Raw genomic sequence first — 27,601 nt, 5'->3', positions numbered from 1 at the left:
AAGCCATTAATTGCTGTACATTAAGTACTTCCCCTTGAAAAAGTAAAGTAAGGAATTATTCTTATTTTTTCTGTAATGTCATTACAGTTACTTCTGATGTAACTGTATTGTATGTTTTAATGTAACTTTCTCCCTTTAAATACTTTAGTCAGTTCAATAATAATTTATGCAATTTTTTATTATTTAATTGGAAAGTATTAAAAGATCTTGTCTATCCTTGTATTACTGGTCAAAGTTGACATGGGATTTAGAAAGTAATTAGCAACAAGTAATGCAGTCCTTTTTAGAGAGAGTAATTAGTACAGTAATCTAATTGAACTATTACCAATATTACCTTTCCATCATTCTCATTGTAGAGGGTCTCCTGTGATCTGATAGTCATATTTCTCAGCAGAGAAAGGAGCCATTGCTTTGAGTTTGCCCATTGCCTGAAGACACAAAAGATGCATCCTTTAACTCTTTGGCTACAGATGTTTTGAATGTATTTAAACAGAAATGTATGCTGATTTGCAAGGCCTTTATTCGATTATTTTTCTAATAACGTATAAACATGATTCAGGAGACTAATTGTGTTTTATAATTGCAGCTTTCAGTAATATTGTGGCAGTAGCGCTCACACACTTCAAGAACATGTCTGGGAGTTGGGAGCCATATTCAAATCCTTCATCATACGTTGTGAACTTCTCCAGGAACTCCTGCCTCGTGAGGGCATTATTAGGGGAGTTACATCGGCCCAGTAAGTTGCTCATTACTGCTGGATACATAACACTCCTGAAAACAAGAAACCAAGTGTATAATACAGTTTTCAAGAAATAAATAAATTAAATTATCTTGAAATATTACAATATACAATACAATATTAATGTATAGTGTATTACACTGCACTGCATTACATTTGCTTAGTGACATCCAATACTTGTTTCTTACTAATTTTGGCGTGCTGATTTAAAAAATAGTGCCTGTTTTCCTCAAGCATGACACTAGGGGTGTGCGATATTGACAAAAAATAATATCTTGATATTTTCTGGGATTTTATCGATAACGATTATTAGATAATATTTTGCTGAGTGTGTTATTGTGCTGGTATCTTAAGGACTGCCGTGGACATAATTAAATTATCTTGAAATATTACAATATACAATACAATATTAATGTATAGTGTATTACACTGCACTGCATTACATTTGCTTAGTGACATCCAATACTTGTTTCTTACTAATTTTGGCGTGCTGATTTAAAAAATAGTGCCTGTTTTCCTCAAGCATGACACTAGAGGTGTGCGAACATAAATGCATTTAAACTGCAATTACAAATGCATTTTGTTGTTGTTGATATATTAAACATAAAATGAATCTTTTCCAACAAGTTTAAACTGATTTTTACATTTTATGGGTATTTTTACCTTCATAAAGCCATTTTTTCTAAAAGAGTTCATTACCTTTTGAGTCATATTCTTACGCTTAATCAGTGAATTAGAATAATAAAACATTTGGGCTTTTACCAAGCAAATGAAATCAGTGTCAACAAAATTCAACTTTACAATGCAGAGGAAAGTCAGAAGCTGCATCTGAAGTTGCATCTAGATATGTTTACACACTGTTTAATGCAGGACATAAATGCATTTAAACCGCAATTACAAATGCATTTTGTTGTTGTTGATATATTAAACATAAAAGGTTGAATACTGATATTTGAAATTAAGATACTTTGAATGTGAAATTAAAACCGCCAGTAGGTGGCAGCAAGTCACTGTTAAAAAGTGAGTCATTGCGTTCGAAACCGAATCATTTAAACGGTTGATTCATTCAGGAACGAAACACTGTCATGTTGCTCAGAGACGCAGAATTATTTTTTGTGGGCGAAATAGTGCAAAAACAGGAAATATGGTGTCTAAAACTTAAATCCCTTAATTAACTTCTTGTTTTTTTAACCGTTGTAAATAATCAATATCACATTTGTAATCATGGTAATTGTTGGAGAAAAACTGCACTATTCATGTGAAATTGATTAACTATATGAAGTGGTATAAATATATAAATTTTCTGCCCCATGTCTTGAATTTGTGATCATTCTAAATGCATTTTATTAGACTGAATCATGCAGACTTAACGTAATGTATGCGTGCACTCTGTAGGGTTGTTTTGAATGTTTTTTGTCAAATCGCACATCGTTAAAACAACAATTACGATATTATCGCCCCACATGAAAAAATACTATAGTCATTTATAGTAAATACTATAGTGTTTTTCAACCATACTATAGTAAATTACTTGAATTAATTTGTTGTGGTAATTCTATAGATGCTGTGGTAATATAACAACTATAGTAATATAAACAAATTACTTTACCCAATACTGTACTAAGTTTATATTTTATATTATACTACAATACACTACAGTTTACTGTAGGAAAAACTAAAGTAGTATTTGTTACAGTTTATCAGTTCACTATAGTTAATACAACAGTATGCTGTAGCGATCATTAAAAAGTGTTGTAAACACTATAATATATACAGTATAATGCACTTTACTATAGTATGGTTCAAAAACACTACAGTATTTACTATAAATTGTGTGGGGCAGACGATATATGTCGCACACCCCTACAGACTCACTTTCTTACAAAAAAGATATGGATTTCATAGCATTTTTGCTTTCGACAACCATTTGTAGGATGGGATTCAATCCCTTAATTACAGAAAAACTGCCACAAAGACATGATTCTTATCTTCCTCTGAGCCAGGTTACAACAATTTGTTCAATTCTCAGCCAATTTTAACAAGACAACATTTTATGCCTAATTTTGATTTCAATTTTAGAATTATGGCCAGTGACAAGAAAATGCAAACATGACGTTTTCTGATACATCTGTAGGTGATTTATGGTTTTACTACATGCAAACAATGACAGAAAATTACAGAATTTTTGTATTTATATTAGGTCCTTTGACATTAAATGGAGTATTTGAATACCCCTTTGCAGATTGTAAGTTAAATTATACATTTTGAATACTTTTTGTAACTTTTGACATTTGACTGCACACTTTGGTTAATTTGATAAATGCATTAAAGCTGATACATATGTAATTGTTGTACACTATGGAAAGTTCTAATATTTTTTGAATATTTTTAGGTCATATTAGGCCTTTTTTGCAAACCAGCACAATTTTGTTATAGCTTTGTTATACTCTACATATCATAAGTATAATCCATTGATATACAGTGGCATTACTGAGCACAGAATTTCTCTTTTTTGTGTTAACCAGTTGCAGTGAAATGTATGGAAGGCATGACTACTGTTCTCTAAGAGAAACTTTAGCACAATGTAAATAATTAAAGCAAGAAAACTATACTTGATGATCTCATTCAGCTGTCCAGATCCTTCACTTCCAAGGTTCTCCAGATGGTCATTAAATTCTTCACAGAGATGAACTGAGAGCATTGCTGTGTTGCCCGGAGTCAGTCTGCCTTTGATTACGGTGGCACAGGTTGGATGGGTTTTATAGAAACAGTCTTTGCTGATAGAAGCTGGACAGGAACCCAAGGTTAACATTATCCCATTATCACAGACTATAATACCGATGACGTCCAATCATCAGCAGTATTGAAAGGAAGTCAAGGACAGTCATAAATCATCTCATCGAGTTCAGAGTCTAAGGTCATGTATAAGAGAGTAATGGTGTAGATTCAAGAGCTTTAGAAATCGATTATAAATCTAAACATTTACCTCGAGTGTTATACTGTACCTGTGTTGTGAACAGCTTCTTGCACTGCTTGTTCAAAATCAACATCTTTGGAGGTGAAAAAAGCTCGGAAATCCTCATTTAGGGTCACAAATGTCAGTCTCTTCCCAGCAGCTACAACAGTGAAAACTGGGCCATACTAGAAGAACAAACACACTATTATACTTTTAGAAATTAAGCTATATAATTTCTATTTTATACAAATGATTAAATCTTATATTAAGATGCAAATTAAGTGAAAGAAAAAAAAATACAGCACAAAAACAGGCAATTAAATATATTTATTCAGTGACCCCCCAGGGAACCTTAAAAAGCACTCTTTTTGTGTGATTTCTTGCCTTGGCAGAAGCAATTACTGAATTTTATAGAGTAGTTGTCTATTCAGCAAACCTCTCATTATCTCCCATGCTTTCAGAGAACTGGCACAAGTGGTGCCCAGAACAAAAATTGTGTCAAAAAGGGCCACTGTGTGCAGCTTCTGTCCTAGTTGCATAAATTAGTGGTGCTGAACTGAACTGTCTTCAAACTCGGTTAGTATGGCACAGCACAAAAACAAAACACGTCAACATCGGCCACAGGGCTCCAGCACAGCATCTGGGTACATTTTTTGTAGTTGCTAATGAAAGTATTGAAAGTATAAACAGCCAGCCATCAGAATAAATACATAAACAAGCATGGTAAAGCAAAGATGTGTAGTTAAGATACAAAGTCTGATGGCAAATATTCTAATAGTGTTTAAAATAATTATAGTACGGTAATAATAATGTGCTGCTCATTTTAGCAGAACGTGTAAAATATAGAATTATATTGACAAACTGTTACTTTAAAAAAACTCTAAAAATCAAAATGATCACACTGCACTTTTACATTTTTGTACAGTAGGTGAGTGCAACAGGTTCGTCAAAATTTGCAGGGGAGGAGCTGGACTTCTGGACCCATTGCCAGACCAACCCTGTATGATTTATGCCAAAAACGGTTACCAATACATTTTTACATATTTAATTTACATAACAAATGTCCAGGAGACAAATGTTGAATCAAATGTCTGAAATCCCACTGCACTGTCATTTGCATAAATAAAAAATATATGCAAATATTATAGCTATGAAAAAATCTATATGCCTATGCAAATCATCTAGACGATACAGTTATGATTCTTTATTCAAGTAATTTCCCAGTGGACACACTTACTTTGGCTCTGGCTTGCTGAATGAAATGCAAAGGTGCTTTGCCAAATTCAAAAGCAGCACCAAACCAAGGTATCCAACCTCTTATGCATGGAGGAGCATTGGGATGACTTCTTTTGCCAAAGAGAAGATGAAAAGAAATAATCACAATAGATACAGTCAAAATTAAAGTAATCCATTCCATCGCAACCTAGAGTCCAGTGATGCTCGTCTGGAGCGCATATGATGAGTCTGTGTCAAAAGGTCCTGTTAACATATCTGATTACACTGATCAGATCGGATTTCCATTGCGAATGATCTGAGCAATGAAACTAAATCCTCCCACCACACCGCTAACTCCTCCCACTATGAACAACCCCGTGTGACTTCATAACACTACCCCCTGCCATTAAAGCTTTAGCTCCTCCTACCACAACGCTAACCGCGCCCACTATCTTCAAACCCAGCTCACGCCATAACATAACCCCTCCTACTATATGATCTAGATAGCCAGGTGTTGCAGGCGCTGCTAACTCAGCAGTTCATTCAAACGTAAACAGTTAAAAAATCATTACGCAGAATGAATAAAGAAGTGTTAAATATATCAAATTTGGTGGTTCAACACGTAAGTACATTTGGTCGTGAGTCTATTGATCCAATAATATCTGAGACGCTGAAGCAACAGTGTCAAGAAACTTTACATATATAATAAGTATATCTTAAATTGAAATTAAAATTCAAGTATGGTATTAACATTTCTAGAATCTGCTACAGAATAAAATATAGTATACAGACTTTGGAAACGTTTTCATACCAAAGTAAATTTTGGCGCAATCTAAGATACAGTAATAAAAAAAATTATAGAATTAAATAATAGAGCTATAATTAAATAAATAAAAAATAGTAAATCGCTTTCAGTTCAATGTAATATTAAATAAAAAATTGTATTACCAATATATTTAAGAGAGCCAAAAAGCAAAACTAATTGAACTAAAACACGGATTAGATAAGCTAAATTTGCTTTTACATGTATGACTATGAAACAGCAGATTTTACAAACACGCCAGCTGACGGCACATCTGTGACGCCACACTCCATCCGGGTCCTCCGCGCCTGGGCCATGACGTCACGGGGTCCAGGAATGGCGGCGCTGTCTGCAGAGAGAAGCAGCCCAAAGAGCCAGAAACTTTATTCCTAACATCGCTCAGTGGCTACACGAGTTCCACCGCTGCACCGACGGCCACATCCTCCTCTTAAAGAGCCAGCGCGAGGGCGGAACCCAGTCTCAACGCTGTTACCGCTGAATTCCGACATCCCAGGCTCTATTAGTTTGCTTGACTTTGCGAGGGCCAAAAGACAAGAGCAAAGGCAGCGACTAACGGTACATAAAACAACAACAAGCGCCCCGAAACACGCTCTTTCGAGTCCGTCCCTTTCATAGAAGGATCTTACTTCTGTTTTGCTAGTTTCTTGTCTTGCTCATACACCGAAAGGCACGACACTGGCCTGATAAGGTGAAGCCACCAGCAGCTGTTTGATGCCACGATGGAGAGTTTAACACTGAGCGATGTCGAGCAGAAATATTACTCTGAACTCTTCCTTTCCTGTGATGTGGATAACACCAAGAAAGTGGCTTCCAATGGCAAAGTTCTGGACCTCTTCCGGGCGGCCCAGCTCTCAAACGAAGTGGTCCATCAGGTACAGTATGCATCTGATTCAGATGTGTGTGTCTATTAGTCAGCAGATCTGTGTTGTTATGCTTATACACTTCGGTAAGTTGAACTGATGGCTCGAGTTCATCGTTCCAGACATGCTAATAGCTCTAATGGATCATTTGGGCGATGTCAAGAGTGTTTAGACCGATCTGATGAATGAATCTCATTGTTGCTGAGTTGCACAGATGAAGGGTGATGCATCTGGAGTGTTAAACTTTGTTTCCTGCATTGTGCAAGTCTGTAGAATTATTAGTTGCGCCTGCTTCCTCTTAAATATCAGCATAAATAGTCATTTTCTGTTTTTGTCACGAGATCCATAAAAGTGATGACTCTTGAAACGTGATTTTCTCACTTATCAAAGCATTAATGCAAGGAAGAAGATTTGGGGTTATGCACAATGTGTGACCCTTTATTTTTGGTCAAAACAATCCGTTGAATTTATTAACTATATTTCAACTGATCATAACTTGTTGATAATATTTGATTTCATTCTATTCTGATTGTTTTGTACTAGGGTTGGGCGATGTCTACAAACTTGGCATCGGACGATGTCTACAGTGAAACATCGTGATGGACAATGACATCGGCGGGGGGGAGGGGGGGGGGGGGGGGTTAGGGGGTGTACCCGAAGCGTGAATCCTTATAAGGGAAAACAGGATTCCTAACACCGTGTCTACACCAGACGCGAGCGGTGCAGCGCGACACAATACTATAGAACCACTGATCTCTAATAGAGATTTATTATATATAGATCAGTCTATAGAACTCATTATAATCAGTGATGCTGTCTACACTGGATGCGGCGCAGCGCGACACGACAAATCCCCGACAGTACACTGCTGCTGCATTCTATTTATGATGTGCTGACACAAATTTCAAATGATTTTCAACGGTTGCTTTGTCGCGTGCAGTCTGTGTAGACAGACTTTAGCTGATGCGGCACGACACTACAACTGTAGACACGGTGTAATGGTTGCCTGTTACATTACAGTACATAAAATTTCACTTACCACATAAACGGAGTAAGGAGAGATGACTGAGGACGATGACGAATGATTTGCAGATCCTCAGTACCACTGACAAACATATAAACTTGTAAAATGTTTGGCAAGTACTGCCGCTCCATAGTATAAACAGAGTATGTGCAATCTCGAAAGTGAAAGTGAAACTAAAAGCGATCGTGCATTCAAAAGCATGATGCCAGGTGTAATAGCGGCTCCCTGATGCTGAAATATATATGTAGTATAATTACCCAATTATATAACTGCGGGGGGGGGTCATGATGCCGGCTCAACATCGTGATGTGTATTAGCCATCGGCGATGGATGATGGCATCGTCTATCGGCCCAACTCTATTTTGTACTGTCAAGCATCTTTTTGGAGGTTGCTGGTTTTTGAAGTGTCATAGAGTGGTGTTTGTTTCTTCACTGATGATTGGTGCACTCATCTGTTGCTACACTCAGCACTGTTAGAGCATAACAAGTAAAAAAAAAACTTGTGGTCTTCATAGTCTATTTGCTTCTAGGTTTGTGCCCTGAGTTTAGTGAAGGGGTGTGTCCATGAGTTGCTAGTGACAACTGCCCATCTTTTTATTGTGTTGATCTTGTCTGAGCAACAGATTTATTGATCTGTAATACTGAAGTAATTGACAGGGGTCATCAAGGGCATTTCATTGAAGGTTTACATGTGTGAAATTACAAAGTTTTTTACGTGTTGTTTCTTTACTAATGGATTTTTAATGTTTTACCAGGCTGATTAACAGCTATGTACAGTGGGGCAAAAAAGTATTTAGTCCGCCACCAATTGTGCAAGTTCTCCCACTTAAAAAGATGAGAGAGGCCTGTAATTTTCATCATAGGTATACCTCAACTATGAGAGACAAAATGAGAAAAAAAAATCCAGAAAATCACATTGTAGGATTTTTAAAGAATTAATTGGTAAATTCCTCGGTAAAATAAGTATTTGGTCACCTACAAACAAGCAAGATTTTATTAGTTTTCTGGGTTGAAGTGAGTTGTAATATGTATTCTGCCATTATATTGGCGATTGACCAAAGTGTTGTCTAATTCAAGAGACCCATGGTGGATAGAGCGATTGAGACCCCTTGTTACATATTGTACAAAAATGAAGTGTTGCATTCTATGCCTGGCCTATAATATCATATTATTGTATTTACATACACTACTGTCAAAAATCTATTTCAAACAGCTTCTGTTCTTTTTATCAGAGAATCCTGAAATGTATTGCGCAGCACAAGTGTTTTCAAAATTGATAATAATAGGGAATGTATTTTGAGCAGCAAATCAGCATATTAGAGTGGTTTCTGTAGGATCATGTTACACTGATGGGATGATTTCTAAAAATTCAGCTTTGTTGTCAAAGGAATAAATTACTTTTTAAAATTAATTTACATTTTAAATGCAGACTTGCTGAGCTGACTTTTGAACTTTTTGAGCTTATGATGCAATGTATGTGTGTGTATATACATGCATGCATTTATTTATTTATTATTGGTGTACATAGTCATATACTTTTACATTATATTCTAATTTTACTTATAATACATATCAATTTGAGAGGGACAATTTGACCTTTAGCTGATTTAAATTCAAGTCAAGTCAAGTCTGCTTTATTGTCAATTCTTCCACATGTACAGCACATACACACAGAGAATTGAAATTGCGTTACTCTCAGACCCTTTAAAAAAAAAAAAACGAGTTTGAGATCAAATAATTGGCAGACTGTTTCACTGTTCATTAAATGTTCTTTCAGTTGTCTCAAATCCAGCTTGGTGCTTTTAGTGTGTGTGTGTGTGTGTGCACGCATTTGTTTGTTTGTTTAAACAGGCTTTAACTTTATTAACCTATACTCACTTCTGGTCATGCTATCGTATGTTCACCTGTGTTCTATGTTAAGGTCAGTTTATCTGATTGATAGTTCTGTTTCCATTTTTCTAGATTACTGAACTTTGCGGGGCCACGCGCCTCGGCCATTTCGGTCGGAGTCAGTTCTACATTGCACTGAAGCTCATTGCACTGGCCCAGTCTGGACTGCCCCTGCGTGTGGAGAGCCTGAACAGTGGTGGGTAGCAACAAACATTCTTAAACCCTTTTATAGCCGTTTCTGCATGTGTGTACCATATGCACCAAATCAATATGCAATATGCTCTTCAGTATCACATCCTTGTAATTTTGTAGATGCTCATTTTACAAATGAATCCATTGTGGCAGTTACAACCATTACATAACAAGAATTAGAGGATAATCTTACTGCCTCTTTGCTGAAAAAGACTGAATGTGGATATTGCAAACACGAGCCATTTTTTATTCTGGTATTTAGGTTTGAGTCCTGGAATACTATGTTGTACATTTAAATTGCTTTTTTTTTTTTCTGTTGTATTTGTATATTTCTGTGAAATGTTTGTATGTGCCTTTAAGCCAAATGCAAATGCTCCTGTTTGTTTATTGACTATCATGGCTGTTCTCTATATAAACCCAGTCCCTGTCAGGAAGCCCTGTGCAAAAGCACTACATGAATTTTGGGAAGTTAGACACAAGGCCTTGTAAAAGAATGAGACATTGACAGTGGTATAAATTAGCAGGAAATAAGACCCGGCTCATAGCCTTGAAAATACTGCAAGAACACGATGACACAGTCAACAGGAAATTGCTGACAGTACCCTGAAGTTTATATAGGCCTTGAATAAACTTGGTTTCTATTGATTTCTGTTCCATTTATTTTAAAATTAGTAATGAAAGTTTTCGACCTCGGTAATCAGGGGTTTTGATTCATTTTCTGATCAAGTTAAGCAAATAATATCAGTTTGTTGACAGTATTTGTTTATTAAATCTGTCTCTGAATGCAAAAGTCTAATGTGGAGTTGTGTTTGCAGTCAGGGATCTGCCCCTCCCTCGCTTTGTGATGGGCAAGAACGAGCAGGAGACAAGGCACGCAGTCATGTTCGCAGACACAGAGAACCAGGGACCCTACTTCCCCAGACCTCCAGGCCGAGTGCAAGCCAAAAAAGTGTCAGCGCATGAGATGATTCAGCCCTGTGTGCCCACTGTAGATCCACAGGTACTACAGAATATATTCCATATGCTATTATTGAATATGAGTGGAAATATGAAATCAGTGCATTAGGCCTTGTAAATGTAGCTAGCTAGATCTGTCACTGTCTATTATGTAGTGCACATTACATATTTATTATATAAGAATATTGCCAAAAAAGTGAAAAATCAGTAATCGCTTTTTAATTTAATTCTCATTTATTACTGTTCGTTCACTTGAATAATTATTTGAATATATGTATCTGAATATACATTGAGATACGGGGGTTACTTTTTAGGCTAATATGCCATATGCCATTATTTTAAGAAAATAAACGATTGATAATATTTAACTTATTAACTTTTAACTTAAAACATTGTTTAAATAAACAGGTGTGTTCACAGTAGTGTATTTGTTTTTTGAATATTAAATGGGTATCGCCAACTGTGGAAAGTACATAAGTTTAATAATATTTTATATTGTATTTTTTTATATTTATTTTTTTGTCATGATTTTAGTTTTCAGTACATAAGTTTAATAATATTTTACATTGTATTTTTTTATATTTATTTTTTTGTCATGATTTTAGTTTTCAGTCTTTGACGCAACTAATGCCGAGTTCACACTGCACGATTTTAGCCCGATTTTTCACTTGCTGACAGGTTTTGCGAAATCGGCGACAAATGCCTGAAATCGGAGGCAAATCGGTGCTCGTTCATGCGAGTGACAATCACGCAGTGTGAACATCAGCTCACAGACAGTTTGCGGGCTATATATATATATTTTATAATTCCAGTCTTGCTCGTGAACTCCGGTCTGACGCACTCGGGTTATCGCGTTATTTCCTTATCACTTCTCGCGTGTGTTTTGTTGTGAAACGTAGTTTGCGTACCAGACAGAGCTGTCAGAGATTCTTTCTATTGTAAAGTCATGCAGTGTGTAACCTCCTGTCGCCGATCCATCGTGCAATGTGAACACAGCAGCAACTGAATGCTACCCCAGATAGTCACGCAGTGTGAAAACAACGGCGATCCGACGAGTTTGAAAATCATGCAGTGTGAACTCTGCATAAGAGGTTTTTTTTTTTTAAATTATTGTTATTATAGGTTATTTGTTACCATCTGGGGTGTTGTGTGGTAGTGATCTGATAACTGAAGAGTTCCATGAACTCTTTGTGCCAAGGCAGTTAACTCCAAGATGCTTCATAGAGTCTCTGTATTAAGTGTACTGGTTTGCATCTGTAAAATGGCTATTTGTTTACTTCAGCATGTATCTCTGCTGTTCCAAGGTCATCTGATTTGCTGGAAGTCTGTAAAGTTACTAAGTAATTAATTTTGTTTATCTCTGGCTCCAGCCGGACACCACATCTCCTGTAGTGTCACCGCACCAGTCCCCTCCCACTTCGCCCCATGCCTGGAGGAAGCACAAACGCCAGGCCAGCGGTGGAAACGTCGACAGACAGCCCTCAGTGCCAGGAGTTGTTTGGCCACCTTTTAGAGAAGCACAGCCAGGTACTCAATGTTTAATAATACAGTCATGTACATTGTTTAGGTCACACAATAACCCTACTAACATTAACAAACAGTATATTATATTATATTATTATAATGCAATATTTAATGTAGTAATTATTTATTAATTAAAGTGATTATAAAGTAGGCAATTCTAACTTAAAGATCAGTTATACTTACAGATGTTTGATATTAAATGCCACATGATGTACTGGATTCTTCCTAAATTTTCAAGATGTGTAGTTTCTTAAATTGATTCATTATTATCCTTTTTTTTTTTACCTGTTATCTGTTTCTCTTTCTTTCCTCTCTCTCTCTTTCTGTGTCTTGCCTAAGGACCAGTTACAGGTGATGGGATGTGGTCCGCCCATTCACCCCCTCCTGTCCAGGAAAGTTGGGTCAGTTTTACAGACACGCCCCCCTCCAGCACACTTCCAATGCATCCCCCCTCAGCTCAGGTAATGCAATGTGGGCCTCCATGTATACATTTGTTATGTATACAACATAATCTGTCACCACTGGCCTGCTGTAACCAAGGCTTCTGTGGCAGAACAGATGTTTACTTTTGTGTTAACAAAAGCAGACTTTATTAAATATTTGCCAAGCCCAAATGAATGCATGTTCAGAGAATTACCGGTCATACAAGAAATTTGAAAACAAAGTAGTTAAGCCGTTTTTTATGTTCTTTAAGCTGTTTAAAAAAAAACACAGTTGAAATCTTCAGATTTAAAATAAGCAGCACAACTGTTTTCAACCTTGATAGTAGTAAGGAATGTTTCTTGAACACCAAATGTTTCTTGAGCATATTAGAATGATTTCTGAAGGATCATGTGACACTGAAGACTGAAGATTCAGCTTTGCCATCACATGAATAAATTACATTTTATAATAAATAAAAACATTTTTTTATTGTAATAATATTTCACTATTACAGAAAATCTTACAAACTCCAAACTTTTAAACATTAGTGTACATAATATAAGTGTATTACAAAATTTAATTCTTATTTTTCCCTTCCTTTTCTGCTCCAGCCGGAGAGCACGACAGTACGAACTGTGCCATCTGCAATGACCACAAATGAAATCCAAAGACAGATCAGCGGTTATGATGACCCCTGGAAAATCACAGATGAGCAAAGACAGTATTACATAAACCAGTTTAAGACCATTCAGGCTGATCTCACTGGTTTAATCCCTGGTTAGTGAGACCTTGTTTTGAACAGTAACTGCCTTTATGCTGTTTTCTGTTTTGAATTTACCAGCCTAAAAATGTATCCATTATTGTTCAGGCTCAGCCGCGAAGGAATTCTTTACAAAGTCGAAACTGCCTATTCTAGAACTGTCTCACATTTGGTAAGTAGTTTTACATAAGTTACACTGTCTCTCTTTGTTCATTTTGGATTACCTTGGTGTAGATTGTCTGAAATAGATGTGTAACCAAGAACTCATGCATATGTTGCCACTCCTTAACAGCATCAGTTGATAATCTTAGCCATTTGCATTCGATTTGTTAATGCCCTGTCTTTAAAAAAAGGAAGTTGTCCCCGTCATCTGTTGTTGTTTTTTTTGTGCCTTAAAATATTCATCTTATCTGTATTGACTGACCTGCTTTACCTTGCAGGGAGCTATCAGATTTTGATAAAGATGGTGCATTGACCCTGGATGAGTTCTGTGCTGCGTTTCATCTTGTGGTCGCTAGAAAAAATGGTTATGACCTTCCTGAAAAGCTACCCGAGAGCCTAATGCCAAAGCTTATTGACTTGGATGACTCGGCAGGTAAGCAGAAAAGCCTCACGCCAACCAGAGCTTCAAATTGGGAAATATGCAGCTCAGTTATTTCTGAACGTTCTGCATACAGAGTGCTTCCTTAAAACCTTTTCTGAATATGATATGTGCAAAGTGACGTTTCCAAATACACAGAGATATATGAAGAAATACTTCTGTAGTGTAATTACACAGGGTTTCCGCGTTGTATCAAATTTAAGGCCTTAAAAAATCTTAAAGGGGTCATATGATGCGATTTAAAATTTTCCTTTCTCTTTGGAGTGTTACAAGCTCTTGGTGCATAAAGAAGATCTGTAAAGTTGTAAAGACTAAAGTCTCAAATCCAAAGAGATATTCTTTATAAATGTTAAAATTCAGCCACCCCTACCTAAAACGGCTCGTTCTAACACCCCCCCACATACCTACGTCACTATCTGGGAAGATTTGCATAACGGCTCCCAAATGTTCACGCAGAGAAAGAAGGCATAACTTTTATTCTCGCTGTAGTATTGTTGCCACAGGCATCACAATATGGTAAGGGACGTAACATTTCCGTCACACGCTTGAGGAATTCGGCCAATCACAACGCACTGGATTAGCTGGCCAATCAGAGCACACCTCGCTTTTTCAGACCGATGAGCTTTGTAAAAATCGGCGCCTTTCAGAAAGGCCGGGGGATAGAGGAGAAACAATAATGTACAGTATGTGGAAAATAATGTGTGTTTTTTGAACCTTCAACCGCATAAACTCATTTCATTACACCAAATACACAAAATAATGTTCTTTTTAGCAGCATCATATGACCCCTTTAATTATGATTTCAAGAGGTCTTAAATTTGGGGACGGAAGGACCAGAATTGCGATATGGCTCAATGTGACGATTAAACTTCAAAAGGCTATGATTTCATGAAATAAACACGAGCGCTGCACATACAAAGTCCGGTGCTGCGCTGCTGTTCTGCTGTTACCGGGGAAACAGTTATATTTCTACCAAACGCTCCACCTGCTGTCAGAGAATGAATGAGCATTTTCAATAAAACTGTTGTTTTGTTCAGAGTTCAGACCAATGCAAAAATCGACCCATGTTTTTACCCTGCAAACACGCAGAGCTTAGAATGTGAACTGGTGGATCGATAAGAAGACAATGCATTATAAAAATCTAAACAGTATAGGGGTGTGGGATAATATCGTAATTGTTGTTTTAATGATGTGCGATTTGATATTGAGTATATCGCGAAAAGCAAACAAAACACCTACAGAGTGCGTGCATACATTACGTGATGAAGTCTAGCAGGTTAGACTAGTGCGCACGCGCATTTATAGTGAGTTCTTTCACTGCATTAATCAGTCTATTAAAATGCTTTTAGAATTATCACATAATTCAAGATATGGGACAGAAAATGTATATATTTATGAAATATGCAGCTCAGTTATTTCTGAGCGTTCTGCATACAGAGTGCTTCCTTAAAACCTTTTCTGAATATGATATGTGCAAAGTGACGTTTCCAAATACACAGAGATATATGAAGAAATACTTCTGTAGTGTAATTACACAGGGTTTCCGCGTTGTATCAAATTTAAGGCCTTAAAAAATCTTAAAGGGGTCATATGATGCAATTTAAAATTTTCCTTTCTCTTTGGAGTGTTACAAGCTCTTGGTGCATAAAGAAGATCTGTAAAGTTGTAAAGACTAAAGTCTCAAATCCAAAGAGATATTCTTTATAAATGTTAAAATTCAGCCACCCCTACCTAAAACGGCTCGTTCTAACACACCCCCACATACCTACGTCACTATCTGGGAAGATTTGCATAACGGCTCCCAAATGTTCACGCAGAGAAAGAAGGCATAACTTTTATTCTCGCTGTAGTATTGTTGCCACAGGCATCACAATATGGTAAGGGACGTAACATTTCCGTCACACGCTTGAGGAATTCGGCCAATCACAACGCACTGGATTAGCTGGCCAATCAGAGCACACCTCGCTTTTTCAGACCGATGAGCTTTGTAAAAATCGGCGCCTTTCAGAAAGGCCGGGGGATAGAGGAGAAACAATAATGTACAGTATGTGGAAAATAATGTGTGTTTTTTGAACCTTCAACCGCATAAACTCATTTCATTACACCAAATACACAAAATAATGTTCTTTTTAGCAGCATCATATGACCCCTTTAATTATGATTTCAAGAGGTCTTAAATTTGGGGACGGAAGGACCAGAATTGCGATATGGCTCAATGTGACGATTAAACTTCAAAAGGCTATGAAACCATGAAATAAACACGAGCGCTGCACATACAAAGTCCGGTGCTGCGCTGCTGTTCTGCTGTTACCGGGGAAACAGTTATATTTCTACCAAACGCTCCACCTGCTGTCAGAGAATGAATGAGCATTTTCAATAAAACTGTTGTTTTGTTCAGAGTTCAGACCAATGCAAAAATCGACCCATGTTTTTACCCTGCAAACACGCAGAGCTTAGAATGTGAACTGGTGGATCGATAAGAAGACAATGCATTATAAAAATCTAAACAGTATAGGGGTGTGGGATAATATCGTAATTGTTGTTTTAATGATGTGCGATTTGATATTGAGTATATCGCGAAAAGCAAACAAAACACCTACAGAGTGCGTGCATACATTACGTGATGAAGTCTAGCAGGTTAGACTAGTGCGCACGCGCATTTATAGTGAGTTCTTTCACTGCATTAATCAGTCTATTAAAATGCTTTTAGAATTATCACATAATTCAAGATATGGGACAGAAAATGTATATATTTATATCATTTCATATAGTTAATATCACACAAAGAGTGCCGTTTTTTTCTCCAAAAGTAAGCATGATTACAAATGTGATATTAATTTTATACAACAGTTCAATAAACAAGAAGTTAATATTAAGAGACTTACGTTTTGACACCGTATTTCCTGTTTTTGCTCTATTTCTCCAACAAAAATCATTCCAAACACAGCCACAGCGCTATTTTGCGTCTCTGAGCAACACGACGGTGTTTCATTCCTGAATGAATCAACCGTGTAAATCAGGGATCCTCAAATCTGGCCCACAAGATCCACTTTCCTGCAGAGTTTAGCTCTAACCCTAATCAAACACACCTGAGCATGCTAATCAATGTCTTCAGGATGATTAGAAAATCATAGGTAGGGGAGTTTGATCAGGGTTGGAGCTAAACTCTGCAGTACATTGGCCCTCCAGGGCAAGATTTGAGGAACCCTGGTGTAAATGATTGGTTCAGTCGCAATGACTCACTTAACAGTGACTTGCTGCCACCTACTGGCAGTTTTAATTTCACATTTAAGGTAACTTTTCATTTTTTAAATAATTTCATCCTTCAGTTTTCTATGTTTTATGTTTAAAATATCAAAACATTATGCATTTGTAACTGCAGGTTAGAGTATTCCATGTCCCTCGGAGCTGAATTAAACAGTATGTAAATACATCTAAATTGGTGGTTCAGTGGTAGAATTCTCGCCTGCCACGCGGGAGACCTGGGTCCGATTCCCGGCCAATGAACAGCCTCCTTTGTAGGGAAGTCTAATGGTTAGAGAGTCAGACTCGTAACCCAAAGGTTGCGGGTTCGAGTCTCGTACCGGCAGGGATTGTAGGTGGGGGGAGGGAATGTACAGCGCTCTCTCCCACCTTCAATACCACGACTGAGGTGCCCTTGAGGCACCGAACCCCCAACTGCTCCCCGGGTGCCGCAGCAAAAACCGCTGCTCCGGGTGTGTGTGTGCGCACTGCTTGCAAGTGTGTGCACTTTGGATGGGATAAATGCAGAGCACTAATTCCGAGTATGGGTCACCATACTTGGCCACATGTCACTTCACTTTCATGCAGCTTCTATGTTTCCTCTGCATTGCAAAGATCAATTTTGTTGATACTGATTTCATTTGCTTGGTAACAGCCCAAATGAATTTGACTCAAAAGTTGTTGCACACTTTTAGAAAAAAATGGCTTAAAGGTAAAAATGCCCATAAAACTTGTTGGAAAAGATTACTTTCTATCACTGCTGTGAACTGACCACACAGAATATGAAGAATATCAAAAAATTCAGGAGTCAGTTGTTAGCACAATTAGAGATAAGATAGCAGCACAGTAACACACTCTATAGCAAAATATTGTCTAATTATCATTATCGATAAAATCCCAGAAAATTATCGAGATATCATTTTTTGTCAATATCGCACACCCCTAATTTATTTAATTGATATTATAATTTATTGATGATAATTGTTTAAATTTTATTTGAAGTTTATCATTTTATAAAACGTTAGTTTTTTTGTGAAAATTTGTATCTGAACTGTAAATTAAGCTTTTTACAGTAATTTTACAGTTTAATATGGTACTATAGACATTGCCCTACCCCGCTCATATGGTATTAATTTTATTTGTGCAGGTCTTAAAAAGGTCTTAAATTTGAGCTTAAAAATCCTGCAGAAACCTTGTTACAGTCATTTTTTTTGGCCACTTGCTGATGCTCTATTTGGACACATGCACTACCATTCAAAGGTTTGGGGTCTCCTTTTTTTTTTTTTTTTTAAGAAGTTAATATGGTTGTTCAGCAAGGGCACAATAAATTGATTGTAACTGACAGTAAAGACTTTCTTTGTTACTAAAAAAATCTGTTTCAAATAAATGCGGTTCTTTTGAACTTGCTATCCATAATAAAAACACATTTTCAACAAAAACTTTAAGCAGCCCAACTGTTTTCAATATGAATAATGAACATGATTAAATCTGAAAATTCAGCTTTGCCATCACAGGAATAAATTGCATTTTAAAATGTATTAAAATAGAAAAGTTATTTTAAGTGGTATTACTGTTTTACTGTATTTTTGATCAAATAAATACAGCCTTGGTGAACATAAGACACTTCTTTCAAAAACATTAAAAAATGTTATCAACCCCATTTTTTTGAACAATAGTTCAGTTATTGTGGGGATTGTCATATTCTTTGTGTTATTTTACATAGGCACATTTTAAACACAACTGTGTTTTTAACATTTTCTTATAACCAGGCTCACTACAATAGTAAAAACACTAAAAGTGCTAAAAGCTAAAATGTCTTTCAATCTTAAGTTTTTGCCCTAACCAGCTAATGTTCTGGGTTGCAATAAACTGATTTTTAAATCTCAGTCTTCATAAGTACATATAAAGTCTAAAAAATGTTGCAGTTGGTTGTGATATATTGTTACTTCTCAGCATTTTAGTTTCATTGTAGACCGAGAATGAACTTGCTTCTCATTACAATATTCTAATAACAGCTTGATAGGAAGTGAGCCTGTATCTTAGCAACAGTTTTCGCATATTAAAATAGAACATAGAATATGCCCTTGGGACCCTGAGAGTCCTTGTGAAGTTTTATGATGTTTATGACCTTTAGATGCAATATTATTCTGCTGATTCCATATTCATGCTGAATGATGTTCAGGTGTCTGCATAAGTTCTTTATTGTCTGTCTGTCTGTCTGTCTGTCTGTCTGTATGTTCACCGAGTTCCAGAACCTGCCACTGAGGTGGACTTTTCTGCTTCTCCTGTGGAGGTCACTCCAAATAAGTCTCCTTCCATGCCTTCCCTGAACCAGAACTGGTCTGAGCTCAATCAAAGCAATGAGGTTTGGACTTTGGTGTTCTCAATGTACCCTACCTCTTTCACTCTTTTTTATTTTGTAGTTCTGTCTGCCTTTCTTTATGGGGAAATAAAACTAATACACTTCTCCAGACATGTAACACTCTCATGAGAATTGTTGTGACAGTTAATTCTTCACTGTTTTGTTGGGAATGTGGCAGCCTTGTAGTCAAAACTGCTGACCTGAACTCACATTTTTTAAAGTCTTAGATTAACCTCCTGAAATACTTTTAATGGAATACTCCATAATATAACACATTTCAGAGTGAAACAAAATATTCAGTGGGAAACAATGGCAGGATTTGATTGGATCATGTGTGTAAATATTATAATTTTATTGGTTGATATTATTTTTCAAGGTTAGGTCAGCTTGAAACCAGAAAAAGTTTTACACATTTTAAAATAAAATATGATGTAAAGTAACATGTTTCTATGATATCCCATTATTATGATATCCCAAATCATACTTGGTAAATAATTTTGACAATTCATATCAATTCATATCAAAATGATGAGATGTAATTATGACATGTCAGAATTATGAGTTAAGAAGTCAAAATTATGATTTCAAGCCAATTTTATGTCATCATTATGAAACTGTGTCATGGTTTCAAATTTTTATTTCAAAATCATGATTTACCAAAGCATGTTTTTTCCCCCTTTATATAGTAGAAATGGGCTTCCAAACATTTACCTACAGAATAATTGTTAAATATTGCAAAATAGGACTGGAGACATTTAAGACCGCAAAAAGGGTCCATTTTGATTTCGTGTTGGATTTCAGTTCATTTTGAAAATTCTTATTTTATTTGAATATTAAATGCTTTTTCCTATCCCAGCTTAATAGGTACTAAGTAACTTTAAGTGAGATGTATTGGTTAATTTCTAAAAAAAAAAATTAAAAAACGGCTCTAGGGAGCTTGAAAAATATTTGTTAGAGCATCCCGACCGGTCTGACATGGCAATATTGGCTCAACCAATGGCAGTGGAGTTTAGGCCAGGAATATCTGTTTTGTTGACCAATGACAGCGGGAGATGGGAAGACTGTTAAAAAAACCTGTTCAAGTAGTCATTCTTTTTGTAGTTTTAATTGACTACAAATTTACACACTTCATCTTTAAACAGGGCTGTGTTTCCCAAAAGCATCGTAAGCCTAATCACCAATGGAGCAACGATCAACTTAGGCTTATGATGATTTAGGGCAGTGTTTCCAAACCGGGGTGCTATGTAAAAAAAAATCATTTATTTTTAAATTGCTACAATGTTCAAAAAAGCATCTATTATATAATACCCATTTCTGATGTCACCAATAATTAGAGATGCACCAAAATTTCGGCTGCCGAAAATGAGTTCACCGCTCAGGATTCACTTTCACGTGGTGTGACGCTCTGCGTATTATCCTGCTCTATGCGTGTGCTCTCCGCTCTGTCGCTCCACTCGTATACCGTTCATGCTCATCGGAACAGCAAAGTCCACTCAAAAATTTAGCCGACAGGAAACATGGATGTAGTACAGTATTGTTTCTGTCTGCAATAGCCCTACTGTGTTGTAACATGGTGTGGTATATGGGCAACTCTGGTAATGCTGCCCTCTCATTCATTGATCTGCTAACCGCTATGTTATGCTCGCGTGTTCTGATAATAATAGCTTTCTAGGACTAAACATTATTTGTATAATTGGTAAAAAAAAATAAAAACTTAATATCTTAACCCTACTGTTAGACCTACCTGAAAAACTAAAAAGCAATTTATTTAATTCGAAGGCCTGTCGTTATTTTTTATTTGTGCTATCATTATTAATTTCTTTATTTGTTCTTATTTTATTACTGACTGCTTACTTGTCATTTTTTATTAAATTCAAAGTTTGAATTGAATCTCGTGCTACTGCACCAAAATTACCCCACTGTAAAGTTCAAAAAACACTGAGTGAGCAAAAATTTGTGAGATAGCTAGTTATAATGGTAATTAAATAATGTTTACGTATGTATAAAAGCCTACATTAAAATCTGTCATATAAATTGGTCTCTTCATTAGAAATTAGCCTACTGATTGCCACCATTGATGGACAACATTTTTTAATAATATTAAAAATATCTGTATGAAATTATATTCTGCAGTTCTTCCCTGTTGTACCGAATATCTATACTTTTCAAATGATCATATCAAAGTTAGAAATTCAAATATTGTGACAAAATTAATTTTGTAGGGTGCCACAAGTTTGTTAAAATTTCCAAAGGGTGCCGCGACTAAAAAAAAGTTGGGAAACACTGATTTAGGGAAACGCAGCCCAGGTCAGTACGTTTTGATCTACAAGATCTAATTATTGGGGTTTCTCTTTTGATGACTACAGCCTGTTTCTTCTAAGCTGATCCTCGTAATAGGGAAATAAAATGTGACATTCTGCCTCTCAGCCTATAAGGTCATTAGGAAGACAATTGGTCCTCTGTGGACACCAGAGAGAATGCAACAGTACAATGCAGGACAAATCACGGGATTCTCCAAACAGTCAGAGGGCGGAAAGGGCACTCTGTTGTTGTATTATGACCTCTGTTTGCTTGTGTGAGGAGTGGAGTTGCTCCACCTTGTTGACATGTCTCTGCTCTGTCTCTCCAGCAGTGGGAGACTTTTAGCGAACGCTCCTCAAGCTCACAAACTCTGACCCAATTTGATTCTAACATTGCACCAGCTGACCCTGTAAGTCAATCACTCAGTGCTGTTTCATGATTAATGATATTCATTAACCCAGTACTCTGTAAATTCTCTCTGAGAGCGCATGTCCTCAGGATAAATTCACAGCCACAGTGCCATCATCAAATGATTCATTTTTGTTTTTCTTTTGCTTGCTGAGCTTACCGGTAATTCTTTCATGCTCTTTCTCTCATACTGTATCATGTAATCCAAGTGATGACTCTGCTGGCTGTCCTTTGATGGTGTTGTGATAAAATATTTGTTTAGTTACTCCGTGTCAGGTTCTTAACTATTCCTTGTTCTTCTTTATGACTGAGATGATAAATCTTCATTAGGAACACAGTTGTAGTTGTGCGACAGCAGCGGTTAAAGTGCTTGTTTCATTGTAGGATACAGCAATAGTCCACCCTGTGCCCATTCGTATGACACCCAGCAAGATCCACATGCAAGAGATGGAGCTCAAGAGAACTGGAAGTGGTGCGTCCGTTTATGTGCATTTTCAGTGCAAACTCAATTTTTGACTGAATTCTAAGCAGTAACATTTGAAGGTTTTATTCTCAAAACTCAAATTATTTTATTGTTGTTATTTTTGATGTATTCTCCATCTTAATCACTATTGCTCATACTTGAGGTTAGGGGTATAGAATTTTTGTAAATTTTTCACCCTGAAATGACCTGCATTGAATAAAGGATTAAAGGCCATATTTTGCATATCACAGAGACTTAGGTTTAGGCTTTATTTGACCAGAAAACCTTTTTATAGTGTATTAATACAGTCAGATGTGCAGAAGCGCCAAGGTTTTTTTTAATTTTTAAGAAAATGTAAAACCTAGTTGTTTAATAGGACATGTAATTTTCAGTCTAGAAATAGGACTTTCTCTTATAGGACTTTCTTCCACAATCTATCATTAACATACACTATCATTTAAAAGTCCACCTTTTTATAGTGTATTAATACAGTCAGATGTGCAGAAGCGCCAAGGTTTTTTTTTTTTTTTAATTTTTAAGAAAATGTAAAACCTAGTTGTTTAATAGGACATGTAATTTTCAGTCTAGAAATAGGACTTTCTCTTATAGGACTTTCTTCCACAATCTATCATTAACATACACTATCATTTAAAAGTCTGGGCTATGTAAGATTTTTTAAATGTTTTTGAAAGAAGCACCTCTTATGCTAATCTAGGCTTAATTTAATCAAAAATACAGTAAAACATTACTATTGTGAAATATAATAATAATAATATTACAATTACATTATTTCAAACAAATAACTATTTTCTATTAAATCTCTTTTAAAATGTTATTTATTTCTGTGATGGCAAAGCTGAAAATATTCCAGTCTCTAGTGTCACATGTAACACATTTTAATATACTGATTTGGTGATCAAGAAACATTTCTTATTATCAGTGTTGAAAACAGTTGTGCTGCTTAATATATTTTTTAAACCATGAATTTCTTCAGGATATTTCAATAAATAGAATCTTTGACAGAACTGAATTTATTTGAAATGGAAAATATTTGAAACAATGTAAAAATCTTTACTGTCACTGTTGAATAATTGAATGCATCCTTGCCAAATGATTTTTTTTTTTAACTAACTTTTTAACTGTAGTGTAGTTACTAGATGGATGGATGTAATAATTTGATTTTAAACTAATTGAATTACTTACTCTTGGTTTTACAGATCACACACATCCAACAAGTCCATTAATGGCGAATCCACCAGAACTTTCTGATGAGACCAAGTTAGCAGCAACTATTAAGTTTCCTGGTACCACTGTTGGTAAGTACATCTGGGCTATTCAAGCATTTAACTGATTGACAGGAAATCTTCTCCCATAATTCATTCAGAGCCATTACCCTTCCTTCTTACAGGAGATGGCTATAGCAGTTCAGATTCATTTACATCTGATCAAGAGCCCATTTCCAGTGCTGTGAACAGACAAAGGTACTTAACGTCCTTTGCAGGACTTTGTTCTTTGATGTTTGTGTTGTTGTAGCTAGAAGAAAAGCTCAGATTAACATGAATTAGATTTGGAAATAATTTAGTGGTTTAGATTCCATTTTTTTAATAATATCGTGTTATCATGCGAGGACTGGGATAGGGAAACGCTGGGTTAGAACATGGTGTGACATTTCCAGTCAAAAAGTATTTACAGCTCGTGTTATTACAGGTCTCACTCTGGCACTTCTCCGGAAGGACTGAAGGTTGTGGCTCCGCCCCCGCCTCCACCCCGCCCCCACGCCTCTCACTCACGCTCCTCCTCTCTAGACATGAACAGAAACTTTGCTGCTGTCCCTGCAGGTATGCATGCACACAAACAGTTTTCAGGTAACTCATTGCTTCATGTTTCGTTGGGGTGCGGTTAGGAAAAGCTGAAGTTCTCTTTTGTATTTACTTCTCCATCAGGTCCGCAGCAGCCGGGTGTAGTTGCCTTTCCCCCAGCAGTGCCTCCCAGACCACTGCCTACACAGGTATAGCCCAGTGGTTAGCAATTCTGTATAAACTGCTTTCAGATAATTAGATAACTATTACACGTTTTTTAGAAGAGTCATTCAATACGTAATGTTCAAATCCCCAGACATCAGTGCCACATGGTCACCGTTCGGTTGAGGGAGATGGTCTTCCAGCACATACCAGCACGTCACCCCATCAGATGCCAGAACAGCCCAACTTTGCTGACTTCAGCCAGTTCCAGGCTTTTGCTGTCGACCAGCCGGCAGATGATGGAGAGAATACATCTGACAGTGGACAGGTACAAATGGAGTAATTTATTATGATGACGACAGATTATGAAGGAAAACCTTTTTTGTGATGCAAAAAATATGCACAGATGCACTTCAGCATGTATTAAGTAAATGTTACATTTCCGATAAAGAAATGTATATACACTACCCTTCAAAAGTTTCGATTTTTTTAAATGATCACCAAGACTGCATTTATTTGATCAAATCATTCTAATATTCTTATTTGGTGTTTAAAACATTTCTTATTATTATCACTAATGAAAACAAAACAGTTGTGCTGCTTAAAATTTTGTGGAAACCGTACCTTTCTTTCTTCAAAAAAAGGCTCATTGACCCTACACTATTGAACTGTTGTTTAATGCATATGTATACATGCAGGCAGAAAGATGTGCAGAAACCACCGGGACGATGAAAACAGCAAAGAATGACATTCAGTCAGAGGAACGAAATGCAACCACTGTCAACTCTGTAAGCCATTCTCTACCAACCAATCTTCATATTGCATATTACTTCAGCATTATAATCGCTCAGTGTATGTTTTTGACAGGCCAAAGTATCCACTCCATTGGCCCCACCCCCTAAACCCGTTCGTCGAAGACTGAAATCAGAAGATGAGCTCAGACCAGATGTGGAGGACCTTCCGCAAAAATCTAACGTCATAGCCACTGTTCTAGCAACCCAGCCCTCAATTCCACGGTAAGGTCGTCAGTCACTCCACCAGGAGAGAATATGGAAAATTTTATTTTATTTACTTATTTTTCTATTGATTGTGGCATTATTTTCACAATTAAGCAATAAAAATAAAATGTCAATACAGTTATATTTTTATTACTGTATGTTCAAAATAAATAAAAATACAAATAATAATTACAATTAAAAATAAATAAATAAATATAAATAAATTTAAAATAATAATTTTAATAATTAATTTATTTTATATAAATAATAAATAAAATAAATACGAATACATATTTATAGATGAACATTAATAAAATGCAATATATGTATAAAAATATAGTATCTTTTTTCCCCTTATATATGTACTGGAGTTTTTGTTGAGAGGTTTGCCCAGCGATGTTCACAATGTTTGCTTGTACCCTAAAGCATGCTTCCTCTTCCTGTTCTGTTTAAAAACAGGTCTATCGGTAAAGATAAGAAGGCCATCCAAGCTTCCATTAGAAGAAACAAAGAAACGAATACAGTTTTAGCCAGGCTCAACAGTGAATTACAGCAGCAGCTGAAGGTATTGTGAGATGTCATTGAATGTGACCACCGGTTTTTGTTTTTTTTCATAAGACAAGCTGTTCAAATGTCTGACAATTTGTCTTTTTCCAAATTTTGTCTTCTTAGGACCTGCTAGAAGAAAGAATATCGCTTGAAGTGCAACTGGAACAGCTTAGACCTTTTTCGCATTTGTAAACAGTGTGTGTGTGTTCGCTTCAGATTGAATGTTTGTGTGTATGAAAGAGTGATTACCCCAGTTGTTTCTTTTTCTTTTCTTTTTTTTTTTTTTTTTTTTTTTTTTTTTTTTTTTTTTTGAGTGGTCTGTTGGATCCTCTGGCAGGATGTCCATTTCACCCGTCTCCACTCCTCTGCTGACTGTGGGAGAAGAGACACAATCGCTGCTTCCTCCAGACTGTTCTGTCTCACACAGCCATTCAGAGGGATGGGGTCCAGAAACATTATCCGTTATGGCACTTTGATGAAACAGAAAGTCTGAGTGGTTGTATGTGTAATACCCCAGACATTGCAGGTTATGTTTAGCGTGTGAGGCAAGAGCCTGACGTCATGGCCGGCAGGAGGCTGTAATTCTGGTAAACATGAAGGAGCCTTTTCCCCTCCTGTTCTCCAGAGTCCCGAGGCAGCTTGTCATGTTCTTCCATGTTAGAGGCACCTGTGTGTGCTCAGACAATCATGTTAGGCCATGCACTGGTCGTACAGAGGGGAGAACTGATTTTTGGGAGATCATACTATTTCAGAAGTACGCTTTAGAAAACTGATTCTGACAGGCACTTGTTAAAGGGACAGTTCACTCAAAAATTACAATTCTTTAGTTTTTTTTATTCAGCCTCATGTTGTTATAAACCCATATGACTTTTTTTTTTGTAATTTTTAAATAATATTGGTTGCTGATCTTTTTCAGATAATGACAGTAAACAAGGACTGGGGATTTCAAGCTCCAATAATACAAAAGATACTCCAAAAAAAGTGTGCTATATTGAAATGATTTCATGGTCATATGATTGGTTTTGCAAGAAACAGACACTGAGTGTTTGTTGTGTAGTGTTCTTCTGCTGCGACTGAATCATTGAGTTGAACTTGAGCACTGGATCAGTCAAAATTGTGAATGATTCATTCTTTTTTTTTTCTTCTGGATAATCTGAATCTTTGAAAAGTTTCAAACGAATCAAATGAATCTTATGTTTACAACTCAGACAATTTAAATTTCAGTCTGTTCCTCGTGCAAAAGCTATTTTATGGCTTTAATAATTAGAAATATAATGCAAATGTTGTATGGGATACTTTTACGCTGCTTCTGATTGTAAGCCATCTCATTATATTAAAAAGAGTGACCAGGA

The 27,601-nt window shown here is 36.4% G+C and overlaps 2 protein-coding genes across 4 annotated transcripts in view; one reads left to right on the top strand and one right to left on the bottom strand.

Moving 5' to 3' along the window:
* cyp39a1 (cytochrome P450, family 39, subfamily A, polypeptide 1) overlaps positions 1-5,225 on the bottom strand; it is a 15,116-nt gene extending 9,891 nt beyond the window's left edge. For both annotated transcript variants that reach the window (XM_016294643.1, XM_016294642.1), the window contains exons 1-5: positions 4,933-5,225; positions 3,745-3,880; positions 3,352-3,526; positions 622-771; positions 335-428 (exon numbers count right to left, since the gene is read on the bottom strand). In XM_016294643.1, coding sequence (XP_016150129.1) covers positions 335-428; positions 622-771; positions 3,352-3,526; positions 3,745-3,880; positions 4,933-5,112 — 735 coding nt within the window. In that variant the 5' untranslated portion in view covers positions 5,113-5,225. The remainder of the gene's footprint in view (positions 1-334; positions 429-621; positions 772-3,351; positions 3,527-3,744; positions 3,881-4,932) is intronic.
* A 743-nt stretch (positions 5,226-5,968) lies between these two features.
* reps1 (RALBP1 associated Eps domain containing 1) lies at positions 5,969-26,503 on the top strand. Of its 2 annotated transcripts, none has more exons than XM_016294641.1 (20): positions 5,969-6,605; positions 9,580-9,703; positions 10,515-10,699; positions 12,027-12,183; positions 12,520-12,581; positions 13,215-13,380; positions 13,472-13,535; positions 13,804-13,958; positions 19,451-19,572; positions 22,199-22,279; positions 22,663-22,750; positions 23,959-24,057; positions 24,150-24,222; positions 24,449-24,579; positions 24,685-24,749; positions 24,857-25,030; positions 25,401-25,490; positions 25,570-25,718; positions 26,160-26,265; positions 26,373-26,503. In XM_016294641.1, exons 1-20 carry the CDS (start codon positions 6,453-6,455, stop codon positions 26,439-26,441), a joined length of 2,313 nt encoding a protein of 770 aa, XP_016150127.1. In that variant the 5' UTR covers positions 5,969-6,452; the 3' UTR covers positions 26,442-26,503. The 2 variants fall into 2 exon arrangements, with proteins under 2 accessions (XP_016150127.1, XP_016150126.1); XM_016294640.1 differs by having other exon boundaries at positions 12,520-12,641.
* Positions 26,504-27,601: the final 1,098 nt, after the last annotated feature.

This window comes from Sinocyclocheilus grahami, unplaced genomic scaffold, assembly GCF_001515645.1.
Source record: "Sinocyclocheilus grahami isolate Dianchi unplaced genomic scaffold, SAMN03320097.WGS_v1.1 scaffold321.1, whole genome shotgun sequence".
Taxonomy (NCBI): Eukaryota; Metazoa; Chordata; class Actinopteri; order Cypriniformes; family Cyprinidae; genus Sinocyclocheilus; species Sinocyclocheilus grahami.
Note: the sequence above shows the minus strand (reverse complement) of the source record. Positions and strands in the feature narration are given on the sequence as shown.